Here is a 27,494-nt window from a genome sequence, read left to right on the forward strand (position 1 = left end):
TCCGCACTGCTGCTGTCAGAGTGCAAATCTAAACTAGACGTCTGGACTTGGTTAGAACATGTTCAACATCTCATAACGGTGTCCAGAATTTGCCTTTAATATTTGCAACCAGATGGGAATTCTCAATTAAATCTTCACAGGTGAGTCACATGAGACTTTAATAAGTCGGATTCATACCAGGGTTCCTTCTAATACTAGGGAAATTATCATATTTTTCTGTAACGAACACCCTCTAGCTCCTTTCCAGAACAAGAGGGAAGCGACTGATTAGCTGTCTCCACCTCCCAGAGCTTCTTCCTCTCTTCTGCCCACATTCATCTCTTCATCCCAGTTTCCTTTCCTCCCCCACCATGTCCTGGAGGAAGCCTTCCTCTCTTATGTTTACAGCTTTGAAGGCCTAAGTTTGTCTTCTTTTTTATAGTAGCTTGCATATCTGCCGCCTTACGAGGGCCTCCTCATGGTTTCCATTTAAAAATGATTGAGAAAGGAGAAACGGATCAGAGTTGTCACAAGAATGAATAGGCTGCAGGATAAGCAGCGTCATAAGTAGTCCTGTTTCCACTTCCAGACGTTTCTCCATCCTCACTTTAACAAACGTCTGCCTCCCAGCTGCGTCTGTCATGCATCAGAGATGTTTTTGTTCCTGTCAGGAACAAGAACGAGTATTTTCTACTTAAAAGTCTGTTAAGTTCCCAAAGATGTCAACAGGTATGTCCACATCCCACAGTGAGGGCATACTTTCCTCAGTTATCTAAATAATAAAAGCTTGAGGTCATACTGCTGGGACTTGGTGTATCTGGACACTTTGAGGCTTAGTTTAGGAGGCAAACTGATTTTAAACTGAATCCAACATGTTTCAACCATTATTTTTCCTGCTGTACGATATTTGGGCCCGAGCAGCTAAGCGCTGCGAAGGCCTATTATTGTGCTGTAAATTATTATTCTTATTCTTCCGTAAAATAAATTGGCTTTTTGGGGGCTTTATCATATTCAAAAACTCACCAAACTTGGCGGGCGCATAGAGCCCGGTGAAAATTTACGTATTTTAAGGTACCCAGAAAAATCGCACAAGAAACGGCTCAAGGGCGCCACCTAGCAACTTTCAAAAGACCCTTTCCTATTCACTTACTTTATTGTAGAGACTTGTTTTTTTTTGTATCCTGATCAGGTTGTTGTTGAAAATGAGAATTTGTTCTCAACTTATAAAGAATTTGGAGGTACTCCAAATTACAGTTCAACGTCTTGAGATCTCTTTACATGGAGAAATGTTCCCTGATTTCAAAACTTTGGCTGAAGTGGTGCTTCTAATTCTAGTGTTCGGTGCGACAGCAGATCGCTGATTCAGCTTCCAGATAAACATCAAAACCCTGAGACATTTGATTATGCATGATGGGATGTAGAAATGGCCATTTATTGTATCGTTTATCATTAATGGTGATCAATTACTTATCGTGACAATTTTGATTTATTGTCTTCACAATAAAATCTAAATAATTGTCAGTTTTGTTGGGATTATTTTTTACTTTTTCTCCACTGTTTGTTCAATAGGAGTTTCAATAAATATGTATTTAAATTATATAAAATGTAAATAAGTAAATGCAGTTACTGTGTTTTTCAGTGAAACAAGTTGGACTTTTTTATTTGCCTCTTGTCCAAGAGAAGTACATTACAAATGGTTTTCAAGAGCATTCTCTGAGTTTGTGGTTGGTGCGCCATGCAGTCGCAGCCATACAGTTACCTACATAATAAATGGTTCTTATCCTCATTTTTACAATGGTACCACAAAACACCAGGATAAAACTTTAAGTCTGTGATTAAATGGGTTTGCAGTTCAGGCCCATGTAGACCTGAATGCTACACAGATTAATTTAGCTTTGATAACTAAGATTTGACCACATTAAATGTTTCCTACAGAGCAGATGAGCCTGAAACTGATTCAGTTTAACTGAGTTATAATCCGGTTGTTCAGCTGCATGTAGTAAATTGTGGCTTTCTAAACATATGTTGAACTTGTTTGCCTTGAACCACTGTGCGCCCTCAGGGTGATGTAGCATGCAACCGTATCAGGTCGCCACAACAGCTGTAGGAAAGGCAGATGGCAGATATAGCCTATCTTTATAAACCTTTATAAACAGGGTACAGTAATAAGACTGTGTTGGTTTTTCATTCTGGTTCCATCTCTTTTTCCCCCTTCTATCTTTGCTGAGGTCGTTGTTTTTATCATTTATGCTTCTTAACCTGTTCCAGTAAAACTGGGGCTCTTGCCTTTGATGAATTCACGGTGACATAATGAATCATAAGGAATGGGAAATTTATTCATTTCAGTCAATAAGTGACCTGTTACGACTTGTGTAAAGTGCTGGAGTTGAACAAATCTTCCTGCAATACATGATGTATTTGAACTTTTTTGGTTTAAGATTCACGTCTGAAACAGCAAATGGTCACATGATGCCACCAGGCTGCCGAGTTTCTGACTCGGCAGAAATAATCCCATGCGCTGTGTCTCATGTTTGCCTTTTTACCAACTGTTCCTGCTACTTTCACCCCTCATACGTCTCCAAATCCCATCGATGACGTCGGACTTCGTAACTGGATCAGGCGCGGCTCGTACTTGGGTTGTTTTTAGCCAGATGACAGTTGGGACCGATTGTTTGCTGGATTGTTCGCCGGGGCCAAGTCGCTGGTCTTAATTCGACCCACCTCTCAGAAGCCTTTTATTAGCACAGGGATGAGAAGAATAATGGCCAAAGGTGTGTGCAGATTTGACATAAAACGTGTCTGAACCTGAAGGATTGAACCGTGTTTTAAGAAGGAATTACGTCTCTTATTGTATCATGAAATGTGATGGACAACAGATCCTGAAGGCTTAGGCCATTTTACCTCAAAACTTTGAACTATTGTTGGTGGGATTTATCCAGTCTGTCGTATTCAATGCTCTCTTTCTTTTTGCACTGTCTTGGCTGGTAAAGTTTAATCCAATGTGATTTACAAAACATTTTGAAAACAAGTAAGGCAAGAGTATTTGCAATAAAAGAATAAATTTGCAAGAAAATTACATTTTGATCATTTTGAAATGTTAAAACGCTAATTTCAAACAAATGGACTGATGAAGTAATCTTCAGTCTCTATGGGAAAACTACAATAAACAATAATGTGATGATTCAAAAGGAGCCAATTGTTTCTGCATATCTCAGCTTCTGGCTTCTCTGCTGAGCAGTAAAGATTAAATCTGGCCTGAGAAAAAAGCCTTGAGGAACTCCACATATGACCTTTGTTTGTTTAAATTTGTATTTGCCAAGTGACACAGAGGGGTCTCGTCTGCCAAAGGATTAATCCAAGATGCATTTAGCGGCAACCCGAGGTAGCGTCTTGGTAAACAACTGAATCCAAACTCCCTGTGTAACAAACGGTATTTAACTGATATAATGATGTGAAATCTCACAGAGGTTATCCTTAATAAATCCTTATTTTTATTGCCACAAAACAAAATGTTCGTTTCTTTTAGCCTCCACTGGATTGCACCAAAACCAAACCCCACATTACCTGCTGTTTCCCACCTTTTGTTTGACATCATCTCTAGTTGACTAAAAAACATAAAGTAGGTAGTTGTTAACTTTGCCTGTTGGCTGATAAATGTTGCTATTTATTTTTAGTCTTACAATAACAGCAGCAGATCAAATTTGGTTGAATCCGATTATTTGGATATCGCTCCAAAATCTCTGCATAAGGTATTTCATCTTGAAAAGCTCAAATTATTTTTTCTTCTTATTTTCACTATCAGCTTTTTAACCTTTTTGTATCTCTGTAGCTTCAGACTCGGTCCTCTCCTCTATCTACCCACAAACAGCCCTCAGGATCTCAAACATTGTTTTTTTTTTTTCCGCTCACTTTGCCCACTTCAGTCCCTGATTGGCTGAAACGAGAGCTTCATGGCGCGTGTGGTGGTGATGTCAGCTCGTCTCCATGGCGGTGGTTTCTGTTTGTCGTTCAGAGGGACAAACTGGGGTGCTTTTTAAAAAACAAATGTTTAAAAGGCACCAAAGAAAACTCCTGCTGGATCGGCCTCTTTCTGTGCCAAGTTAGAGGCGACTTCATTATCAAGGACTTGGAGGCTTGAATGTGCGTTTGGGGACATCGGTTTGAACCGCAGAGTTTCTGAAAACGTCGATACAACAAAGCTCGACAGCAGTCGGTGTTTCCTGCGGTTTTGCCTGCAGCTTTGCCATCAGTGACGACATGATTGATTACATTTGGATCATTTTTATCCTACCCTCTCTACGAGCTCCGGCCGCCTCCTTGGCAAACGAGAAGCAATGAAAAATCAAACCTTTTCCATCAGCCTCAGTTACTTCCTGCCTTACAGGCTTCTTTCTGCAGAACTTTAGAGACATTATTTCCCTTACAAGTAAGCGTTTGTGAAAGAGATATGTAGTTTCTTCTTGTTTTTAATATGTAATCACTTAAAAAAAATTCATCTTCGGATGTTTAAACTTGGACAAAATGGTGTTAAGTGTTATTTTCAAAGTTATTAAAGGTCCTGACCAGCTTGACTTAAAAATACTTCACATTCGATTGCTTTGACATAAAGTATATAAATTATTTAGTTTGATTTTGTTTATTTATAAACACACTATATATTTTCATTACTATTTTTAGAAATGTTTTTGTTGTAAGAAACTGTTTATTAGTAAATTTAAGTACTTTTAAACTTTGCATTAATTGCATTACATAATGATAGTGGACTCATGGATCCATAAAACATTTAAAATGTCTGTGAAATGTAAAGATAAAACACCAAAGTGAATGAAAAGTGACCTCCAGGATTTACTGAAACTGAAATATTTCTTCTCAAAAAAGTTACAAGTTCACAAACTCTCTGACCAAAGTAGACAAACTACAGATGCAACTCAAGTTTTTTGTTTTCATAGCTGATAATATGTACAAGTTTAGCAAGTTGTGCCAGTTTGATGAGCTTTAGGTTTACAGGAAATGTCTTTGAGGCTTTAATTGGTTCTTTGATTTTGTGGGAAGTAGGTGGAAGAACCTCGTTACGGTAAAACTTCCACCTCTGGCAGACTGGATTTCCTGCTGCCACATTCTTCCAGAAACCATCCGACTGGAACGACGAGATCGTCTAATAGCAGTCAATCACGGCGACGTAGGGACCGACTCAGTCTGATCATGTTTGGCTTCTTTCATCCAGCAGGTGGAGATGGGGTTGACTTCGCCACATTTTTGGTTCTGAATTTCACAATGAAGGCTTTTAATTTGTAGAGGCTTGTGACATGAAGCACCCTGTGATCCCTCCCTGCCTGACAGCTTTACTTTGTCCAGCCTTTTGATCTGAGTCAGCTGCCTGCACGTGTTGCTGCATTTGTTTCCGTTTCATCAGTCCTGCACGTCCGGCATTCTTGTGCCGGCACTTCGACACCTTTGCATCTTAATAATCGAGCAGTTCAGGTCTTGGCGATGACGTGTTTTAGATCTTGGAGACGTTGGCTTCTGATTCCAAACATGAAATGCACAGTTACAGATAAAATTAGACTTCTGGAAGAATTTCAAAACGATAAATAAATCAGTAACAACTATGACAGTAAACACCCTCAAGACTCAGATGAGGTGCTAATTAACTACCAGATTCACAACTATTAAAACACGACCTATGCCTGCAGATTGAGCTAGCTTCAGCTTGCCGCTTTGGTATCAGGATAATTTCTCTCTCAGTTCAGGCTGTGTGGTTTCTTGTTGCCCCACCACAGTGTCTATAACCAGAGCTGCTCCTTGAAATCCGAGCCGCACTGTCACTGAAGTTAGAAACCAGGTTATTGTGTTGCAGCATGTGTCCCCTCCCTGGTTTCTCCTAAAAGTCTGACTCCACTGCATGCATCCAACCAAACTACTACGCAGAAGAAAGGAAAGCAACGGTTCTCACATGGGTGCACAATTATTCCTGATATATGAGGCTCGACTGTAAATGATGAGGTTTCTCTGGTGGAAAAACAATGTGTACATAGCCTTTGATCTGCAACCTCAAACCTAAATGTTTTTTATTGTGGTTTTATGTACCAAACCAACTCAAATAAGCCTGTGATTGTGAAGTGGAAAGAGAACAATTTCTAAAAATCCAGCATAATTTACCCTCGGGATAAATCCAGTTGTTCGGTGAAGACATCAGAGGATTGTTTGACAACTCTGGTGAACAAGCAGCATCATGAAGAAGTCAGGAGGAACTTGTGCAGGAGAAAATCTACCAACTGATGGATATTCGCCGAGCTGAATCCTCAGATGACTCTGCAGTCGTCGGGTGGATCAGAGTACATGCAGCTGCTTTGTGTCAATAATCTTACCCCGAAAGTGAGCAAAACACAGGAGATGACTGCAGATTTGAAGAGAACCGGGGGAAGGTTGAACACCATTTCCATCATGGGAGAAGAAGTGGAGAACTATAATACCTCTGTTCACCTGAACAACAGACGGTTTCAAAAATGTTCCTTGGATCGAGATGGATTTTACATGAGTCAAAAACCATCGAATAATCAAACATTACACCAATGAATCCTGGACAAAAAGAAGGAACTACAGGGTCCAAGTGTTTTTGGTGTTGGCTGCTGAGAAGCCAGCCACTGATCTGTGACAGCCTATCCACCTGAAGAGGCTAAAAAGTCGCATACAGTTGAATATCATCTGCATAAAAGTGATGCAAGAAGTGTCATTAAAAGATGACATGATGGCAGCTAAAGGGAGGATGTAAAAACAAATAATGGACCCAGATCCGACCCTGCTGGAATCCCAAAGGTTTTATAAGTGATCTTAGATCTGAACTTGTTTGACGCAGCAGAAAACATCCAACTATAAAAATATGAAAATCAGTCAATGTTAGAACCAGATATGGCTGCAACTAGCAATTATTCTAGTGATCAATTAATCTATCAATTAGTCTGACAATCAGATAAAAAAGGGCACATTCTACAGATTTTTTATTCGACAGCTTAAACATTTTTGATGCAATATTTTAAACACTATCAGACGCCAGTAAACAACTCTTAAGTTCCTTTTAAAAATGAAACATTTTATTGAATAAAATGCAATACTGTCACATTCCTTTAGTAATTCCTGCACTGAGTGAAGCCAAAACTGTTCTAGTTGAGCAGTTTTGGCTAAAACATGCATACAGAAAACATGTTTTCATTTTAAATGTAAACTATGTATATTTTTTTGTACAGTTTTGGCTTAATTACTGCTCTGAATACATTATATTTTTCCACCAAAAAGTTTTTTTTTCAGTCTGTATACTGCAGTTAACGATGAATCTATAACTAAATTTGTTGTTTATGTCAACAGACGATTAATCACGATTAATCGTTTCATTTCAATCTTTTTGACTGATTTGGACCTGGATTTGTGTTTCAGTTGTGGTTTGTTTTACTTCGAGGAATCGGTGGCTAAATGCTATGAAATGCGGCTGATTGGTTTCACTGAATTCTTGTTGGAACCAGTTTTGAGCGAAGCTGTAAGGAGTGACGTCACGCTGAGAGGATTCGGTGTCTCGTTGAACTGAAGGTGTCTGGCTCTGATGCCTCCGAGTCGCTCTGATTTCATCTCCACATTCCTGTCTCCTGTTGCGGCTCTATATTTAATAATTACAGGTTTGTTTGGTTTTTATGGAAAACAAGAACGATGGGATCTCCCTCTTATTTTTTTTTACTCCTCCTGTGGTTTGCAGCAGCATCTTTGGGTGTATGAATAAAAAAACACATTTTACCTCATCATTTAGTCTATGAAACTCTCAGCCTTCACCTTCTGCTCAGTTTATTTTGCCGTAGTTAAAAGTGAGGCTTATTTGGAATTGTAAACATTTGGTGTTTTTATTTTCCCCTCGGGTTTGACTCCTGTTTTCCATGAGGTTTGAGAATCAGGAGAGATTTTGTAGACTTGTCTGTGTAATGTTAGATGAAGCTGTGCTACGAGTCTTACATTTTCCTCCCCGTTTCTAAGAGACTGACAATTTCAGTGAGTGAAATTCTTATTAAATATAAAAAGTAGTTGAGTTGACAATAATCTCTAATATTTTAGAGTATTTTTAAAGTACCTGTATTGTCAGGTTCAGCTGGTGATGAAAGATGTGGATTAAGCTGATTATTTGTTGCTGGGTTACCATTGAACCTACAACCCAGTGATTATGACCTAAATTAGCCTTTCTGTAAGTTTTTTATTTACATTTTAAAGATGCAACTAAAAGAGTGCAAGTAAAAATAGGTGAAGCTTAAAAGAAGCACTTATGTTTGTTTTTATCTTCTCAAAATTGATTTAATGCACTTTAAGAGGAAGCAATCTGGAAAAGGAGGATGGATTTTGACTTGATTGGTAAAAATATGTTTATAAATATCAAGTCACTTAATTTATTTATTCATATATTCTCCACTAAAGTTGTTTCAGGTTTCTTCTGCTGAATCACAAAGACTTTAAAGTTTTGACTGGTTTATATTTATTTTTTTCTAAATAGATTTTATGCTTTTTCAAAAGAAAGTTAGATATTAACTTCTGTAGTTTGGGCTTTGAATTATCCCAGTTTGCTTCAGCTCAATGGAGAGAGTCACAGAAATAATTTAGATTTTTATTTCCGTTCCTCATGAGATGAATGCCTTCCCTGTCGAGAGTCGCTTTAAAGATAACATTCTACAACGTATTTATGTTGCTTTCAGTTTCTGGTTTGCTGTGAGTAAACATGAAATCTAGCTGCTGTGAATTTGATTCATTTATTTATATTTTGGAACAAAGCAGAGTTGCAGAGCGGCTCGTCGTCGAGTAAAAACTAAAGCCAAAGGTGGATGACAGCAGAGGAGGTTAATGAGAAACATCAGTGAGTCTCGTTGTTTATCTGGTGTTGTATGTGGAAACATTCCCATTGATTTTTAGGACGTGTTGGTTAAACAGAAACCTGCGTGAAGGTCAGTTTGGTGACCTTCACACAGGAGGAAGTCATGAGGGTCTGTGTTGATCCTGATTGGTTTTTATTTTGAGTCTCTTACCCAAGAATTGATAGAAAGTGTTTAATTCTCATTGGATTCAGGCTTTGATATCTTTTTTTATTGATGTTGTTTCTGTGCTGCTGAACTCCATTATGAGTCAGTCTGTTCAACTCAATTCAGTTCAAAATCACTTTATTAATCCTAAAGGGAAATAAAATCTTGTAACTCATATTATCCAAGATTCTTCAAAGAGTTGAATTGAGTTTAAATGAAAGTAAAGATCCTCACATTCTTCCTTTTACAGTTTGAATCACGTTTGCCAGTTGCAATGTTTTCTTTTTTTCTTGAAAGCTGCACATGCATTGCATTACAGTTGAGTAGTAAAGTAGCACCTGCAAACCTTTTTCATCTCGTGGTTTAATGGCGACTGCACACTTTTGGGAAGGTTCGTCTGTAGCTAGTGGATGTTTATGTAGCAGAGAAATAAAACCAGCATCTGAAGCTGAAATCTGCAGAGTCTGGAAGGAAGATTTTGAAAAAGATGCATCGTTTTGTGATCTGATGTTGCAAGACGAAGCATGAACTAATTATGACGGAACATAACTGGGAGATTTGCATGAACTGAGTAGCAATAAATCAGTTAATCAGATGATAAATTAAAACAAGCTCATTCCATTTGTATGATCTGTTTTTCTCTCTTTCTACTTGGAACTGGATGAAAAACGTCTAGAGTTTTGGTCTCAGCTGGTTCTTTTGTTGAAGGACAGTTTTGTTTGAGAGACTTCATAATTCATTGTATTTGTTGTTTGCTTGTTTGTTTCATTTATTTTGGATATTTAAAATGTCCTCCAGCTCCAGTTCAGTGTTTCAGATTAAAAGTTCTTTGGGAATGATTGTATTGATATCTTTCATCATGATAACTTCTGTTTACCATCCATCTAAACTTATCGTGACAGGCCGAACTGTGAGCCCCTGTGCTGCAATAAAACTTGAATTAGAAAACGGTTTTGCCTTCTAAAGCAAAACCAAACCATGCAATAGCGATGTAAAAAAAAAAAAAAAAAAAGTTGCATAACAGTTCAGCGATTAAAAGTTCCTTTTTTCGCTCTCCTGTGAAGGCCGTGTTCTTGCTCAGCCTCCCTGCAGACCGGCTTCGTCCTCCGTCTCGTTCTGTTCTCTCCGGCTGCTCCACAGACGGAAAGCTGAACTCGCGATGCTTCTGTGTGACTCTTCATTATTCATAAAGTTAATCAGGCTGCAGGCTCTTCTGCATTCTGCACAGGTTTCCATTTTAGCTTCATGTGTTTACATTCACTAACCCATCATGTGGATGTGAATCCCCCACGCTGAAACAAAAACCCTCTTGTTAAAAGTTTTAAAAGTTTAATGTCCTAAATAAAATGTCCTACCTGCCTCAGTTTAATGTCGACTTATAAACGGCATAATTTTGACTATTTCTAGAGTGTAATATGTTAACCTGTCAAGCTCTGGCCTGCTTGGATCAGATAAGAGTTTCTGTGAATGGCGACATTGTTCCTCGTTGCCATTAGGCTGTTTGTTCTTTGCCAGCGGTTTCTCTCCAGTTTCTGTGTCTGGGTCTTTCCTGCCTTCGCCTCGGTTTCTTGGCGAAATGGGGTTCAGCGTCGGGGAAGGTAGACTGGTTCAATACGAGGACAAAAGAGTGAGTGATAGCGCTGCGACCTGAGGACATTGACCCTGATCCAACACTCACAGTGGGAACAAGTTGGAGGAAATGAGTGGAAATGCACAACCACAGAGCGGGCTTGTCTGACCGGGATCGACTGTTTTAGTCTGACATGAAGATATTACTTCATCTGATGTTGAGTTTATAAAAATGGATTAGAAATATCAGGAGGTGAATTAAAAAAAGTAAATGTTTCCTTAGAGTTTTGACAAGTTGTTTGTGTTTTTCAGCTTTGTTTGAAACGTCCTTCCTTCTCCTTTCACTCCTGACTGACTGTAAAGCAGGTTGAGTTTCAGAGTCCTTGAATCCCGCTCTGGGGAGGAAAGTTTGGAAGATGGGCAGGAGAGATGTAGTTAGGATGCAAATTCACACATTATTTTTAAAAATTAACTTCATGCTAAAGCATTTGGAGGCTGTTTGCAGATTGTCAGGTTTTCTGCAGATTTCTCCCCATGCAGATTCTCTTTCTACACAAATCGGATTTACAGCCACTATCGCAAACATCCTGCTAACTTTTCAGACGTGAAACGTATTCCCTGCTTTGAAGTGACTTTGTTTCTGGCGCCTCAGTTGTTACACAGCAAACAAAGCACAGGCTTGTCTGCATGCACAAATCCAATCTGCTATTTTATTACAATATGAACGCCTGACATTTGCTGCACACGTCTTGTAACACTTTAATCACATTTTGCAATTTCAAATTCTTTTCACTGGTGTCATTATGGCTCTATGAAAGGATCTTTGGTTTTCTCTCAGTCTTGCTTTGACTAAGCCGTTCACATCGCAAGATCAGATAAGAGCTGATCTCGTGATTATTTTTTATGAGCCATACGTTTTTTATTTTGTTTTTTTTTATTATACAGAATTTGAAGCTGAAACTGTCAATTGAGAAATTCTGGGTAGATAATTTTTAAAGACATAAGTGTTTTCATCTTAAATGTGAAATGTACATATTTTCTGTACAGTTTTGGTTTGGTTGCAGCTCTGACTGTTGTTCTTTTAGAGTCTGTATACTCCAACTAATGACTGCTGCATTACGAGATCAGCTGACAATTATTTCAATCGAGTCATCATCACAATTGACCCTATTTTGTCAGTGGTGTGTGGAAGAAGCCTCCCCCAGGCTCTGTTAGTGTGAGATACTAACTTCACTTTCAGGTGAAAGCAGTGACTCCAAATAGTTTTGCCTGATGAAAGTCATCAACGTAGAACAGTTCAAGCCGTTTTCAGATCAATCTTTCTGTCTTGCGTCAGTTTGTTTGGGTTTGATGTCCTCTGAATTTACAGATGGAAAAAGCAAATGCTTTTGCTCTCTGCTTGTAAAACATGAACGTAAGACAGGTTTAAATTATAAAATAAATACATTGCTGCGTTGCCCCAGAAACCGCTGCAGGCATCCAAATCCTCCGGTTTAATTGCAGATGCCTGTTGCAGATAGTCAGGGTGATGTAAGCTCTTCAACAGGTTGTGTGTGGACACACACCATCAGCACGCTCTGGTGCCAATAAGCCTGCTGTGTGCTCCTAATCCACAGCTTATTAGTGCTGCCTGCGGTGAGGATGCGGCATCCATTGTCCCCGATGGAATCGGGTCGTGTTTTTTTAATCACCATGAGATGAGTGTCATGTTGTTTTACATCTCGTTGTCTTTAATTGTGTTCATCCCAGTTTCTCCTTCTGGTTGGGTTTAAACCAAATCCCTCCCTGCTCTAAAACCCTTAATCTACAATTACTTAATTATTCCCTCAGATCTTCTGTGTCCCCAGAGTCACTTTCCAGCTCCGTCTTTCTAAATGTGGAGGGAAGAAAGCTGCAGCAAAATGCATTTTTCAGGGGATGCATTTCACTGGGGAACGCGTTGAAACAGTGTCACGCTCAACTGCTTGAGTTAAAAGTAGATCAGATCTGCACTAAAGCTCCACTGATGCTTCACAGTGTGCATGTAGCGAGTCAAAACTCCCCTGTGAAGATGCTGGGAAAGAGGAAATGAGTCACAATATTTTATGCATGATAAAATATCCATAAAACATCCATATGTTGTACAGGTACAAGAGGTTGTAGCTGTACAACCTCTTGCCTCAGGTTGTACAGCTACAACCTGAGACTTTTTAACCCATCATGGCAAACGATGGAGATTATAACAAAACAAAGCGATCTGCCAGGAACGGCTGCCGTCTGCAGGTTTCCACACAGTGCTCATGTTTCTGGGTCGTACTGACAGAACGCCGTCTCCCTGCTTTAAGGTAGCTCTTATAACAGATCAGGGAAAAGGTTTCGCTTTGGTGCAAACTGAGCCAAAACTTTGCTTGAATAGACTGAAAATTCAGCTGCATGTTTAAATAATGTAAAAAATTTGCTCAATCAGGTGCATTCATCAACAAACTTCCACCCATATTTGCCCACAAATAATAAATGTGTTTTGGCCTTTTGCTGAATAGCAGCAGATGGTATCGCAGGCAATAAGATTAAATGAAGTGGGAGGCGATTAAGACCCTATGTTGACCCCAACGAGCGAGGTCAGGCACCGACTCACTGACTGCCATCATGTCCTCCTTTATTCATGGATCAACTTCCGCAGTTTCATGTTTGTGTCCCTTTTTGGATAAGAACTGATGTAATCTGGGTTTCCATTAGTCTGCAGTTATCATTCTGAATTGTGGGATGTTAAACGTTGTTATAGCAACGCTTACAGATCAGATTAACTGACCAGCTTTTCAAAACTTGTGACATTTAAATAAACAATATTTCACACACTGTCATGGGTGTTTTGGTCTGTATCAATATTCAAACTTCTTACGATGCTGTCAGTTTTGTCTTTATCATGGTGAACGGCACCACAAGATATTCTGATTAGGTCTGTCACAATTTCTGGAATATAAATTGTCCCAGAAGTTGTTGCAATAAATGATAATCTTGTTGATCAGAGACAATTTTCAAGTAATATAACAAAGTAATGTAAGAACACATTCTCAAAGATCAGTAAACTTTAAATTCTAATGAATATTTAACACTGGAACTGGAAGACATTTTTAATATCCAAAATAAATGAACAGAACAACAAATAAACTGAATTGTAAAGAAAATTGTCCTTGATAAAAAGGTCTAGGTGAGACCAAAGCACCAGACTGAAGACTTTTATCATTAAGATTTTGGTATGTAGAGAGAAAAGAGAAAAATTACAAATCATACAAATGGAGCTTGTTTTAGTTTATCATGCAACTAATTGATTTATTGCAACAGACCTATAAATAAGAGACCCTTTGCCTGGTGGGTGGAGCAAGTAAAAGAAAATTCTGTAAATAAAATAATAATTAGCTGCAGATTTTAAACATTAGATCTCTATCTGCTGGTAGAAAGTTGAATTATCTGCTGTATAATGACATATTCAAGAGGAAGAGACGCGACTTTAATGGCTGTTATGTGAAAAGGACAGTTTCCAACAACAGTGGGAAATGTTTCAGAAGCTCCAAAAACAAGATGAAGAAAGTATTTCTGGTAAAATTGGAGAAGCTTTTAATGTTAAAAATTTAGATCCTCTCTAAAGACCTGCAAGGGCAAAACACACTCTGTATGATCTTCTTAAGAGAATATCAGCACTTTCCCCTCATCTGTTTGGACTGGATTGCTTCTCGTAGCTTCACTTCTTTTCTTCTCCCTGTTGTTGGTTTTGTACTTCCTCTGAATTGTTCTGTTCACCCTCGTTTGCTGCCACCGGTGCCACTGATACCCTCTCTGCCACCTCATCCTCCTCCGCCATTCTCAAAGCCCTTGCCCTCGCCTCCGCGTCTCTGTCCTCCAGCTCAGTGTTTTCACTGGAAGACGACGATGAGAACATTTCGTCAAACAGATCATCAATCAGGCCTGAAAGCTCCTGTAAAATGTCGTCGTCCTCGCTGCCTGAGCTCAGGTCTTCGTCTGGTGAAGTGGTCTCTAGAAACAGTTCAAGCACCTCTGAAACCAGGCTGTAAGTGACTTGTCGTTCTGCAGCTTCATTTGCGTGCTGTGGACAAAGATTCGGTACGACTTTATTACTTTCTGTTAATGTTGCATTAAAAACTAAGCCACCAGGTGAAGCTACAGTAAAGAATAATCTGTTTTTGGTAGGGGTGCACCGATAAATCAGCCTATGTTTTCTGAATTTTGAGAGTTCGGTGACCAGCCGGTACTTCCATGTGGATCTGCTCTTACCTGGCTCGACAAAAGTCTTAATGATCAAGTGCTGTCCTCTACCGCTCTGCCGTGAGAGAGGTTTGACCGATACACCCACCCAACAGGTCTTGTCTGCATATTCACAGTTAACATTAATCCCTTTCCAACTCAGAGACTTTCTTGGTGTAGACATGTTGCATCTGAACATTTCGTCCAGGCGCACAACACTGGCAGGTGAAATGACGATTCCTTTGCTGGCTGCGCTGCTGCGGTCGAGCGATTCACGTAACAAAATGAAACCTGGAGATGTTGGTATAATTAATTTAGTGCAGTGCGCCACAGCAAACTGAAAAATAACACAGAAAAACCGTTTAAGAACAACTCAAAAACACTTTTGAGTACTTATTTTCTATTTGTTTGCTTTGCGTCGGCTACGATACGCACAGACGAGTTGCCATAGCAACAGACTGACATCAGCTCCACTAGTGTATCGGTGTTCGCTAACATTTCCCACACACAGAACAGAACATTCAGTCCGTTACAGTATCATGTTTTCAGGCGATCATGTTTCCTGCGATTTTTAGTAAGTGATCGTCTGAGAACAGCAGAGGTATTAAATAATTTAAACACGATACGATATCAGAGTCGGTGTGAGGGTCGTCCCCCCCTTTTTTTTTTTTTTTTATAACTGAACCGAAACGCACCAAATTCCACAGCACATCTAAGTGCTAAGGTTTTCAAAGTCAAGCTAGCATAACTGGCCTACTTCTCCCACCCTCTCGTTTTTATTCTAATAAAACTTTTTCTGACCTTATTATCCATTTGTCGTAGTGTTGACAATGACAAAACACTGCGTCCCTTTTTCTTTTGTATGTCACACATACATTTAAGATTTAGCATCATATGATGACAACTTGACAGCTAAAACCAAAGCTAGTCATCGTCAGTGATCAGCGATTTGCCCTACAGCAGGGAGCTGGGGGTAGGACTTCACACACATGACGTCAAGAACAATTTAGCTACTTTTCAGACAAAAAATATCAGTTTCTGCCATTATCAGGCTTCTTAAAGATCAGTAATCTGCGATCGGCCATAAAACTGCAATCGGTGCACCCCTATTTTCTGCCTTACCTCGTTGTCGATTATTTGGTTGTTTGTGTAAATGCCCTGGAATGAGGTGAGATTGTTGAAGAGGCTGTTGGGATCTTCCTCCTGGTCTTCAGGGTTCTGGTTCTGCTGAACCTCGTTGTCACTTTCACACGACTCCACGTCCGGGATCTGGTCCTCCAGAGACATTTCACTCTTTACGTTTACTCACAGCAGCGTAGCAGGTGTTAACAGACCCCTGAAAGTGGCCAGAATGGGTCACAAGTGTTGTTGCCACGTTTGTGCTGTGTTTATGGTGCTGGGAAACGGTGTTGTGCTTCAAATCAGGAGTTCTTCTTAAGGTCTGTTCTGCTGTTGGGTGTTGTGAGGTGTTTTGGTTTGAAAGGCCTGATGCAAAGACGGCTTCTATGAATGATTTAAATCCTAGACAAAGTGTAATGTTGTCATATCCAAAATTATTAAATATTATGGTTAGTCTAGAGCTAAAACGATTAATCAAATGCTTGTGATTAATCGATTTTTGAAATAATCAACTATTTTAGTAACGTATTAATCATGCCATAAATCAGGCCATTTGCTGGAAGAACGTCAGAGCGGTAATGACCAAAAAAATCTATAAATTTAACATTTCAGATAAAAAAATCGTCTTTATTAGTTAATATGTTCGACCCAGAACTTCTGACATGGCAGTTTTACCTTCACCTGGTTCAGACTCTGTAAAATAAAAGTAATCCCGTCATACCCCTTTTGGTATCCAAGTACTAATCACTTAATCTTCACAAATAATCAACAGATTAAGACATTATTTGATAAGCTGCAGGTGCGTCCTTTGCTACAAATGACACACTCATTAAATTGTTTTTTCATTTTATGCAGTAAAATGTTTTCTATACATAAAAAGTATTTGCTCATTTGCCTAATATTGTGATTTTTATTGTTGATTCTATGTTGCATGACTGTTTGTGTTTATGATGTAAAGCACTTTGAAATGCCTTGCTGCTGAAATGTCCTATACAAATAAAATTTGACTTAATTTATGTAAAAAAAAAAAAGAAAGCTCTTAAGTGGTTAAATAAAAATCCAACTAATTGATTAATCCATAGAATAATCCATTACTAAAATAATCATTAGTTGCAATCCTACTGTAGGTTTGAAAGGTGTATGTGAACATTAAGCAGACCAGAGATTGCTCCAAAAGCAGAAAGTTGACTGTAGTGCAGTGCATTCTGGGTAAATACAACCAAAACAAATACATTAGCCTAGCGCTAGCGGGAGAAATGGCTTCTGGTAGACATTTCTACAACCGCTAAAATCTGATTCTGCTCCATCTTGGTTTACATTTTGTGAAGAAGGAAGTTGCGCTCAGCGTCTTTTTCAGAGGCTTACATGTAATTTCCTTCAGCGGTCCTTGGTGCAGCGCCCCCACAGGCGGGGAGGGGAACAGGTTGCTCAAAGGGTTTTGGTTTGTTTGACACAACAAACAAATCAAACCGACTCAATCAGGTGTGAAAACACTCGTAAAATAATTCAATCAGAGCTTAGTGATGGCCATTCAAAAACCTTGAAGTTATCTTCAGGTCACTTTGTAACTCATAATTAGGGTAATTTTCCACTTATAGAAATCCCAGTTGTTCCAAAGCTTTAGCTTCTTGGCTGATGTCTTGAAATGCTGCATCAATATTTCCACATATTGTTCTTTCCTCATGATTAATACATTTAATATTCGTCTTATTTTGAGTCATATTTTGCTCCACTTTGATGTTTCCTGCTTCTGTTGCCGTTACATTTTCACTACAACACAAAACTATATTTTGTGTTATTGCAATGACTTGTTTTCAGTCTGCACTCTTAAGCTAAAATGACCTCACTATTGTATCCTGAATTCTCATTACTGTACAGCAGACGGCACATTTCAATCGGACCTCGGCGCGCTGCGTGGTCTTTTCTTTTTGCACAGTGAGCTCTGCAGGCCGGCTTGTCTGCCTTAAATCAGAAACCGGGCTTCCCGCCGACTGTCCCAGCGCCTGCCTTTGGCCTCCTTCCAGGTCTGCTGTCGGACAGATGAGCGCTACAATAGGCGACGGCTGCTGTGATCCAGCTCCAGATCTGTCCCTCGTCGTTTAATGTCCCCCTCAGACGAGGGCTGTGTGTAAATCTCTATTAGCTACCAAATGGAACAGGCGAGAGTGAGATTGTGGGTATGTGACGTGTGTTATTTCCACGCTGACCCACGTCAGTAGAAACTCTGTTTTGTGGGTGTGACTCGTTTTTCCGCCTCTGTCAGGCTTTTTGACTTGTTTACTATGTGTCCTCTGTTTGCAGTTGGTCATGGGGAATTTGCTGTGAGCTATTTTTGCACGATGAGCTTGGCCTCGCAGAATGACACTCACACACACACACACACACACACACACACACACATGCATTTTTACACACGGTTTGATGTGGCCCTGAAAACAGAATAAACTTCACATAAGACTCGCACAATGTGGGAAGAGAATTCAGTCTTTTATTGGTTGAAACCAAAACAACAACAATAGGATTCTTGGTATAGAACATGTTTGCAGCTCTGAATGTTCAAGCCCACTCCTGGAGATCCTGCAACTTTTAGATGCATCCCTTCTCCAACCAGTGTTGCCAGATTGGGCAAGTTTCTCCTCAGTTGAGCTGCTTTTTTCAGAGGTTTGAAAAAAGGGCGGGTTGTTAAAATTTGGGCTGCTTTTCACAACTTGTGGTGAGTTTTTAGGAAGTGCTGATAGGAAAATCCAATTAAAATGCTGTGTTGTTGTACTCGTTTTAGCTATAACATATTCCTGCAGGGAGAAAAAAGGAGTAAATCTGCAAGAAAAAAACTCAGAACTTTACATTAATCTGAGAAATTTCTAGAAAAAACTTAGAAATTTCAGAGTTTCAAAAGTTGAAAATGTTTGACTTTTGAACAACGCAATTGTAAGAATCTGTCGAACATGACATCATCATTGATTAATAGTCATTGGTTAATAAAGTGTCACTATGTTCCACTGTGTTCAGTTCAAGCCCTGTATTTGGGCTGGAAACTGTCAGTCAGATTTAACAACCCCGTCTCCAACACACCTGAACCACATGAATGTCTCGACACCAAGCCTCTGCAGGATGAACTGCTGATGAAGGAACTCAGGTGTGTTGGAGAAATGATTCCATAAACCTGGGATTGGGCTGCTCTAGTTTAAGGTAAACTGTTTCTACTTAACTTTATGGCAGATTTCACTTTACAGTGTTCCAGATGCATGAAAGGTCTTCTCATCCTGTTTGTTTGAACTGTGACTCCTTTGAATTTTTTTGGTTTTAGACTAAATTCACACAGCAGACAAATGCGTCCCATATCCGACGTTTTCAAGGCAGTTTGGACAACATGATTCTGATCTTTTCACCTCCAGAAAATCCGATTCGTTGTACTAAATCTGACATGTATCTGAAAGTTTTCAAAGCTTAAAGGGCATGTCTCATTTTATTCTATTTGTATGCATAATTCTGCACCAGAAGAAGCCACATGTGGTAAATGCGGACATAAACCATGTTTGAAGCATCGTTTGTTTTTTCTTGGCTTCCTTTGTCTTATGATCTTGTGACACTTGTCTCTTCTGAATGCTCAACAGCTTTAAAATCAATCAACATTTGGGGGCATCCATTATTCCTTACGAAAACTGGTACATAATGTAATGCAATGCACTTAAATTGAAGAAGTTTTATTCATGTTTTACGCCTGGTGCCAAACGGTGTTGAGCTGAATGTAATGCAGTGAAACATGATTCCTTAGTACAGTAACATGAGAGAGAATGGATGTTTAGAAAAAAATCCTTTTTTTAACTGGGACAGACAAAGGCTGAACAGGTGGATCCTCAAAATAAATATTTAAAAAATAAATTTGGCATTTTATTCACAATATAGAAAGAAAGAAACCACATAAATTTCATGCTGTTAAATTTAGACTTGTTGGACCCTGCATGTATTTACAGACTTTTAAAAACCAAGTATTTTTGACCAATCTGCTGACTGTTTCTGACTTTGAGGAAATGAAAGTCTCACTAAAAGGATCCATTGTCCCATTTTATCAGCAACATGTTGTTGTTTAACAGCCTTCATGTGAATCCCCTCACGCTGATTAAAAGCAGCGCCGTATTCATGCTTTTTCTGCCTCTTTGCTCGTCTTTCTCATCTGTTTATCGTGCGTTTAGCGAAGCTGTACCTGCCAGGCTGACTGATGCCCACGTGCTGCACGCTCTGCAGCTGAACACAAATGAACATAATACACAAGCTAACCAGGGCGAGACCTTGTTTGTTCTCATGAGTGATTACACAAAGGTGTACATTTTGCATATCAAAACCCTTGGATAAACATTCTTGATTGTGCAATCATTGTAAATCCTTTAAACACCTTTTTTTTTTTTTTAAATCTACCATTTATTGATAATTTCTGCCTTAAATGCATATCTGAAGTTTTTCCTGCTAGCTTTGACAAATTGATAAAGATCTTTATTTCTGTTTTTTTTTTGTGTGTTTCTAAATGTCAAAGCGTTGGCTGTGGGAATCTATCTGCAGTAGCTGAGCGTGGATTCCCGTCAAGCTCTGATGATTATTGAGGCCTCAGTGAACATCAGTGGCATCTGGAGAAGATGAATGTCGTGTTTCAGTACATATCCCCTGATAAACTCTGGATTTCAGCCACCATGATGTTTTTAGAGGATAATTACGTTCTTGTACCAGTTACGCTTTCAACCGCCAGTCCATCCTGTTACGTTTGTTCTCGTTTGAAGATGTTCACCCGTTCGTGTCAGAAGGTTTTAAAGTTTATTTAAGATGTTCCTGATCTGACTGGAAATGTTTTTTTATTTCATATCTGAATGGAGGAGGGAGAAAAGTTCATAAATATTTCCATAGTTCATTCACGGTCCTGTTGTTCATCCATCTGTCCGTCCAGTCAGTCTGTCCTTCGGTTTGTCCATCCAGTATTTGTCCTTTGTATGAAAAAGGTAAAAATATCCAAGGGAGAGAGAAATCAATTTGAACTGCAAATTGAATTTTGGAGAGCATAAACTGAAAAATGTGTAGGAAGTTTAACCTTTTTGTTTTTCTTTGGTTTCAGTTTTAAATAAATCACTGAGTGTTAATTATTGGGTTTATTCACCACTTTTTTTCCTTGTCTTCCTGTCTAACAGGATGCGAACTACTGGCTGCAGGTCCACCGACTGGAGCACGGCGACGGCGGGATCCTCGACCTGGACGACGTGCTTTGTGACGTGGCTGACGACAAAGACAGAGTGAGTTGATAACCTGATGGGTTTTATACACTTGTGCCTCTTTTTGTCTGAGACATTAGCGCCGTTGTTTACATTGATCAGTGAAACAGTTTCGGCTGTAAATCCTGGACCCTTTGAACTCGTCATCCTGACGTCCCGGCTAAGTTTGGCTCCTCTGTTCCTCTCATCGTCTTTGGAAGTGCTCAGAGTGTGAACCTGACATCAGAGAAGCGAACCGCGATTTATCGCTCAGAGGTCACGGGGTCAAATTCTGTTATCTGAAACAAAACGTGGACGGTGGCTGAGAGCAGAAGCTGTTGTAACATGGGGTCAGAGGTTGGATTTGCTGAGAAATTTATTTGCTTGTTTTTGTTTTTGTAATGCAAACCGGACATTGAAACGGTGTGGGTGTGATTTTCTGTGATGGTTTACTGAACGTGCTGAAAACTTGAGAATCAAAGGATTTATTTTAAGGTTTATGGAGGTCCGGGCTCTTTGTTGTTAACTCATATCAGTTATCTAAACTACTCAATTTGTTTATAATTTGCATATATCTGCAATAAAACGTGCAAAGAAGAACTGAGAGCCGGCTGATATTCAAAAGCTTTATTAGATTCACTGACCTGCCTTGTTGTTGGCAGCATTGAAGCATCACTCTTTGGTTGGTGAGTGATTTGGTTTTCTGTCTAAATGTTTGGATTATTTTCATTCGGCACTGAAATGATCAGAAACACAGAATAATCTGATCTCCCCTTACAAGAAAATGCATACAAAATGAAGAAAAATTAGAAAAATCAAACAAAAAACCAACAAAAAAACAAAACCCTGCACAACTGTGTGAAATCAAGCTAATGTTGCATAACACAAGAACTTATATTAGTGTATTTAAATATGATTTAATTTCTTATCCAATTTTCCAGACAAAAACCCACAATGAAAGAAAAGACACATCCGCTCAAACACACTAATATATAACTTATGAATGTGAGTTAAAAATGTTTTAATCTGGACCCAGCGCAGCGTTTAACCCCTTCCTGCATGCATCACTTTATATGGCTGCGCTGCATGAGGTGCGTTCAAGTGCAATGGGAAATGCTCACTTCAAACAGGAACTAGTAAAATAAAACAAACACATTTACATGACAAGTAATGGGTGATTTGGTGAAATTCAGGCTTGGGGCAGTGGTGTCCAAATGTTTTGCACAGGGGTCAAAATCCCCAAGTTTAAAGTATTCAGGGCCACAAATGGCCCCCAGGCCGCACTTTGGACACCCCTGACTTAAAGACACATTTAACCTGTTACACTAGCGTGGAGAAGCTATCAGCTACTAAAAGCTGCTTCCTGGAAACCTCAGCACCACTAACTATATGATTTAGGTGAATAAATGTGAAACATTTTTTGGGCCTGCTGGTGCCATTTTGGCCCTGTTAAAGTCCAGTTTGATGCCCTTGAGGGGTGAAGATGAGCTGTATTTATTTTGATGTCGGCCTCGTATCTCCATTGATCCGGGCTGACGTAGACCTGGAGCGAGATGAGACGGAGAGGAGGAACATATAAAACATGCGTGAGGGTGTTTGCCCCTCTGAACATGACTGGTGGTCTCCTGGCGACTCGGCTCTGATATTCCTCTGGAGCTTTTTAAAGGCTGGAAGGAATGTCTGGCTCTTCACACTGGGACACATTTATAAGCTCACGCTGGAATCTTCAGAGTGTAATATCCAGAAGCTTTCTGGTGCTTTCGCTTTGTGATCGAGGCCCCTGCAGCCCAGTCATGTCTGCAATTATCAGCTTTTATACGGATTCAGAAAGTGTGACGTCTGCCAGGAAAAGCGGCAGCTCGTCCTCAGACTTGTTGATTATTTTCCCATATGCCCTTCCTCCCTCACTCACTGTTTCCTTCCCTTTCCATCTTCTTCTTATAAAATGAGACCAGATTCTTTATTGATAAATGACCTTTATTAGCTCTGCTCTCTGAGAATTTAATGGGAAATACTTCATTTATCTTGGCTGCCAGTTTGAGACTGAATGTTTCTTTATTGTTCAAACTGGAAAACAATCAGTCCAGTTTTGAGTTGAACTGGTTGAACTCTGTTTCCAGCATCTGTCCTGCGGATAATATCTGAACTCTGATGCTTTTCAGTATTTGGTCGATATTTAAAATGTTAAGCTGAAAAAAGCCACATGACTGTGTTGCACATTTTGTGTCCAGATGTTGATTTAAGGTAAAGACAGATGCCACACTGTCTGGGCAAAACTGAAAAGTAAATCTGAGTTTACAAAACGTCTGTTTTCATTTTCTGTTCCTTATACGTCGTCTAAAACTTTCTTCTTCTCTTTCTTGTATTTCTTCCTCTTAACTTTCTGTCTTTCAACCTTTGCTTCCTCCTTCATCCCTTCTTTACATGTTCCCTTCTTTTCTTTCTTTTTGCTGAAGTTCCTTGTGCTCTTTCTCTCATTTTAGTCTTTCCTTCTTTTTTCTCTCTTTCATTCATTCTTCCTTCCTTCAGGCTCTATCTTTGTATTTGTTGCATTTTGTCTTTAAATGTTCTTTCTTTTCTCAAAACGACTCCAGTCTGGAAGATTCTGCGATTTTTTTTTCTTTTCCATTAAAATGTCTTTGAACTAAAAAGCAAAGTCACATCTGGACCCAAGAACAAAAAAAGAAAAGTTCAGTATTAGTTGCTTTGCGCAGGATTGCTCACACTGTCCACAAATTACACGGAGACACGGAGATCCTCGACAGAAACTCGAGCTGCCCAACCCGGCGTGATGGAAACGCCACATTTCTGTGTTTATGCGTCGACCACGGAGGGTTTTAGGCTCTCTGCGTGCATTATTCTTAAAATAATTAGATTTTCTCATTTTAATAATCCAACACAGACGTTCTAGCTGAAAGTCAGCATCCAGTTTTCTGCAGATTTTGAGTTTTTGTTATGAAGGCCACCTCAGATAGTTGATTTTTGTGTTTGTTGCTGATCCCAGCCCTTTCTTGGTATGAGCTGAATATAGAGCAGCCTGCCTGCGCTTCAGACAGGCGGAGTGACGGTCGGGACGCGGCCAGAAGGTTAAATAAACCCAGAGGAGTTTCCCCAAGCGGCCGCTTCGATGCTCCGTTTACCCCGTCACAGAATATCAGCAGAGGAGCCGGCTGCCAGGCGCTCCATGCTCCGTTTTAAACTGTCTCAGAGTAAACGGACTGACTTCAAGGTGCTGAAGTGATAAAATAATGAGCCTGGTAATTGGAGGGCGTCATAATTGAGAACATGTGGATGAAAGAAAGGCTGACTCACCACAAAAGAAGAGTTTCTCTACAGTTATTGACCTGGTGTTTGTTTCTGTATTGATTTTTCTAAGTGCTTAGACGATAAGATGCAGTGAAAGAAATCCCACCGGGCCTCCTGTGCTGGAGGTGCTGACTGGATATTTTTCTGAATAAATACTTAGTTGACCTGTGGTGCTTCCTTGAACAGGTTCGGACATGTCTGTGGGCGAAGCATAACATGTTCGTTATATTTCATCATTCATTGATAATGATTGATATTTTAGTCTGATCAGTTCTGTACCTTTAGCTGGCTTGGGGATCTTGTCTCTTCAAATCCAGATAAGCTGCTGCTGGCCACACCTCTCCAAATCTCACGATGAAACAGATGCACAATTATACAGCTGTACATCTTTGAAAAGCATTAGTAGAGCCTCATGTACATCCAACAAGAAGGCAGCAAGTTGTTTCTGGGTAGTGAGTCGACAACAAAACACTTGTCATTTCCAGCAGCCATTGTACAGCAGTAAAACCAAACATGCTGGAACTCAGCTGTGGTTGCTAGGAAACAGGCAGGGCTTCGCTGTGGTTGCTAGGTAACGGGCAGTGCCTGCTAATTTGTGACGTTATATTCCGTAGGGTTTTTGACAGGACTCATTTTCCAGACACCGAAAAACATCAACTTGCACAAAGATCCCACAAGTCTGAACCAGAAGCGATCTGCGCCACTGAACCGCCATCTTGGTAGGTAATTGCAGCCAAAGCACAGACAAACCAATAAAGATGGAATACTCAAAAACTGTAATTAAGTAGTTGTAATGTACTTCTGTTGTTTATAAGTCAGATATGAATGAAGTGAGAGCTAGTTCTAAGTTTGTGGCTTGTTTATTGTTGTCATAGCAACTCCATAGCAACTGTTACGACAATTAGTTTCCGATACCTACCAAGATGGCTGTCCCAGAAGTGACGTCACATGAGAACTATGTATTGCCACAAAGTGACTGGATGTTTTTTAAAGTGTTTGTGCTGTTTTTAGGTGCAGCAGGAACCCAAATGGAAGTACAAAACCATGAAAAATATGAATTTTGCATAACGCGTTCCTTTAAATACTTATATTTTGGACAATCTGGACAACATTTGGCACCGTTTCATATAAACTTGGTAGTTTTGCTGTTCTGGCGCCTGATTCCTCGCCGTTACCCGGTAAAACTAACTGAAGCGTTGTCTGTCACGTCGCCTGAAAGCCATCTAGGGAGATGGAGACCATAGATAGAGCTGCTGTGACGGGACTGCGGCCTGGACCGGTGCCTGAGTGGAGCTGCTCCAACAACAGCATTGCTGGGATGGATGAGAGGTCAGCCAGAGCATGTGTGGTGGTTTAAAGGGTGAATCAGAACAGCCTCTTGTGTTTGGAAGACATTCCTGGGGTCCAGGTTGACGCGCTGCTCCGATGATGGAACAGTTTCCACGTGGTTTCCGGTTTGCAAACAGAAATAAGTATGATTTCCTGAGAATTTTCTCTTACCAGGAAATTCCTCCAAGACATCCCAGCGAATAAAAGGTGAATAATGCAGGATGTGATTCATGATAAAACTCAGAAAGCCTGATGACTTCCTGTCTTATCTTTCATCGTAACGCTGAGAGTTGAGCGTCTCCGTTTCATCGAACCGACCCCTCCTCCAGTCTCAGTCCAGAGGCAGGGCGGCTGATGACCTCATTTCTTCCACACTGGCCCTCCTCTTCTTCCTCGTCCTCTCTTTCCCTCCTAATGAGAACCGGATGGTTTTTATACCAGATTCAGCTGGATGGAAGAGGTGTTTTAGGAAGTCCCTCATTAAGGGACCCATACTGACCAAAATGGGTGAAAGTTAGGTGAAAATTAAAATTTTGCAAAAAGGCCGAAAACAATAAACAAAATAAACAAGAAGAAACAAGTAAGGTTGGTAACATTTCAACCGCCGCAAGTTGCCTTTCACACTGCATTGAGCCAAATGAACCAAAAATAATTGAAAAGCCTGTTCCCCTCCTGGCCTCTGGGGGCGCTGCACCAAGAAACAGTGAAGGAAATGACGCAATCTCTGAAGAAGACACTGAACACAACTTCCTTCTGCACAAAATGGAAACAAAAATGGAGCAGCGTCAGATTTTAGTGCTTGTAGGATTTTACTCTAGATTTGGTTGCATTTACCCAGCATGCCCTGCACCGTAGTCCACTTCCTGCTTTTGGTTTGCCACTGTGAACGCAGCCTTGAAGTGAATAACTTGGCAGCATGATCGGAAAAGCAGACAAATATTTTAGGAAGGTGAACAGAAAAAGCTGGAGATGCCATTAAAATGTGTGTTTGCAGTGCAGGGAGTATTTTATAAAATACTTTATCAATCCCAAAGGAACGTTAAATTATTTTTAATCCAGTAGTGTGTTCCCTGTCCAGAATGGGTGGTTTCAGAGAGCAGAGGCCTTTCTGACATTCTTGTTTTTCTCCCCATTTGTAAAACAAGTATTTGTCACCTTGACTGAAGGAAACATGAACTAATCGGTGCTTTAAAACGTGATGCAGAGGAAGTCCATCTGTCAGCAAAGCCTGCACCACTTCACCTTATCTGAAGGGCCTTTTAACCAGGCAGAAACCGTCTAGCAGCTTCAGGTTACGGCTTGTCCTGTGTCTGTGTTCAGATTGATTTCATAATTGCCTCACATCAACCTATGGTTTAACATCTAGAAAGAAGCAGCCGCAAGTTTAAACACATGTAGCAAAAAATGCTTTGGAAGCTGCTGAAACCTGGAGACGTTTCTGCTGGTCGTGTTCCAACCTCCAGCCTTTTGTTCTGCAAACAGAGACTCTGCCCACCCACCTGATGGATGAAAGCTGCTTCCTCTGGTCTGAACTGCAACCGTACCAACGTTTACCTAGAAAGTTCAGACATTTTTATTCATAACATGAAGCAGCAACTCCACTTATTATAAGAAAACTAGACAGAAATGTATTTATTACAATGAAATGTCCTCAGTTGGTGTTGAAGTGAACCTT

General features: G+C 39.9%; 1 protein-coding gene and 1 long non-coding RNA gene across 10 annotated transcripts in view; both read left to right on the forward strand.

The window, feature by feature from the left end:
- The window catches only part of pard3ab (par-3 family cell polarity regulator alpha, b), a 249,256-nt gene that overhangs the window by 22,442 nt on the left and 199,320 nt on the right, over positions 1–27,494 (forward strand). For all 9 annotated transcript variants that reach the window (XM_007540092.2, XM_016664830.1, XM_007540095.2 and 6 more), the window contains exon 2: positions 21,125–21,226. In XM_007540092.2, the coding sequence (XP_007540154.1) occupies positions 21,125–21,226 (102 nt within the window). The remainder of the gene's footprint in view (positions 1–21,124; positions 21,227–27,494) is intronic.
- Positions 941–14,695, forward strand: LOC107834074 (uncharacterized). Its single transcript, XR_001659858.1, has 3 exons — positions 941–1,145; positions 8,976–8,978; positions 14,686–14,695. It is a non-coding gene; the product is annotated as an uncharacterized LOC107834074 (long non-coding RNA).

The sequence above is a fragment of the Poecilia formosa genome, unplaced genomic scaffold, assembly GCF_000485575.1.
Source record: "Poecilia formosa unplaced genomic scaffold, Poecilia_formosa-5.1.2 Scaffold515, whole genome shotgun sequence".
NCBI classification, from domain to species: domain Eukaryota; kingdom Metazoa; phylum Chordata; class Actinopteri; order Cyprinodontiformes; family Poeciliidae; genus Poecilia; species Poecilia formosa.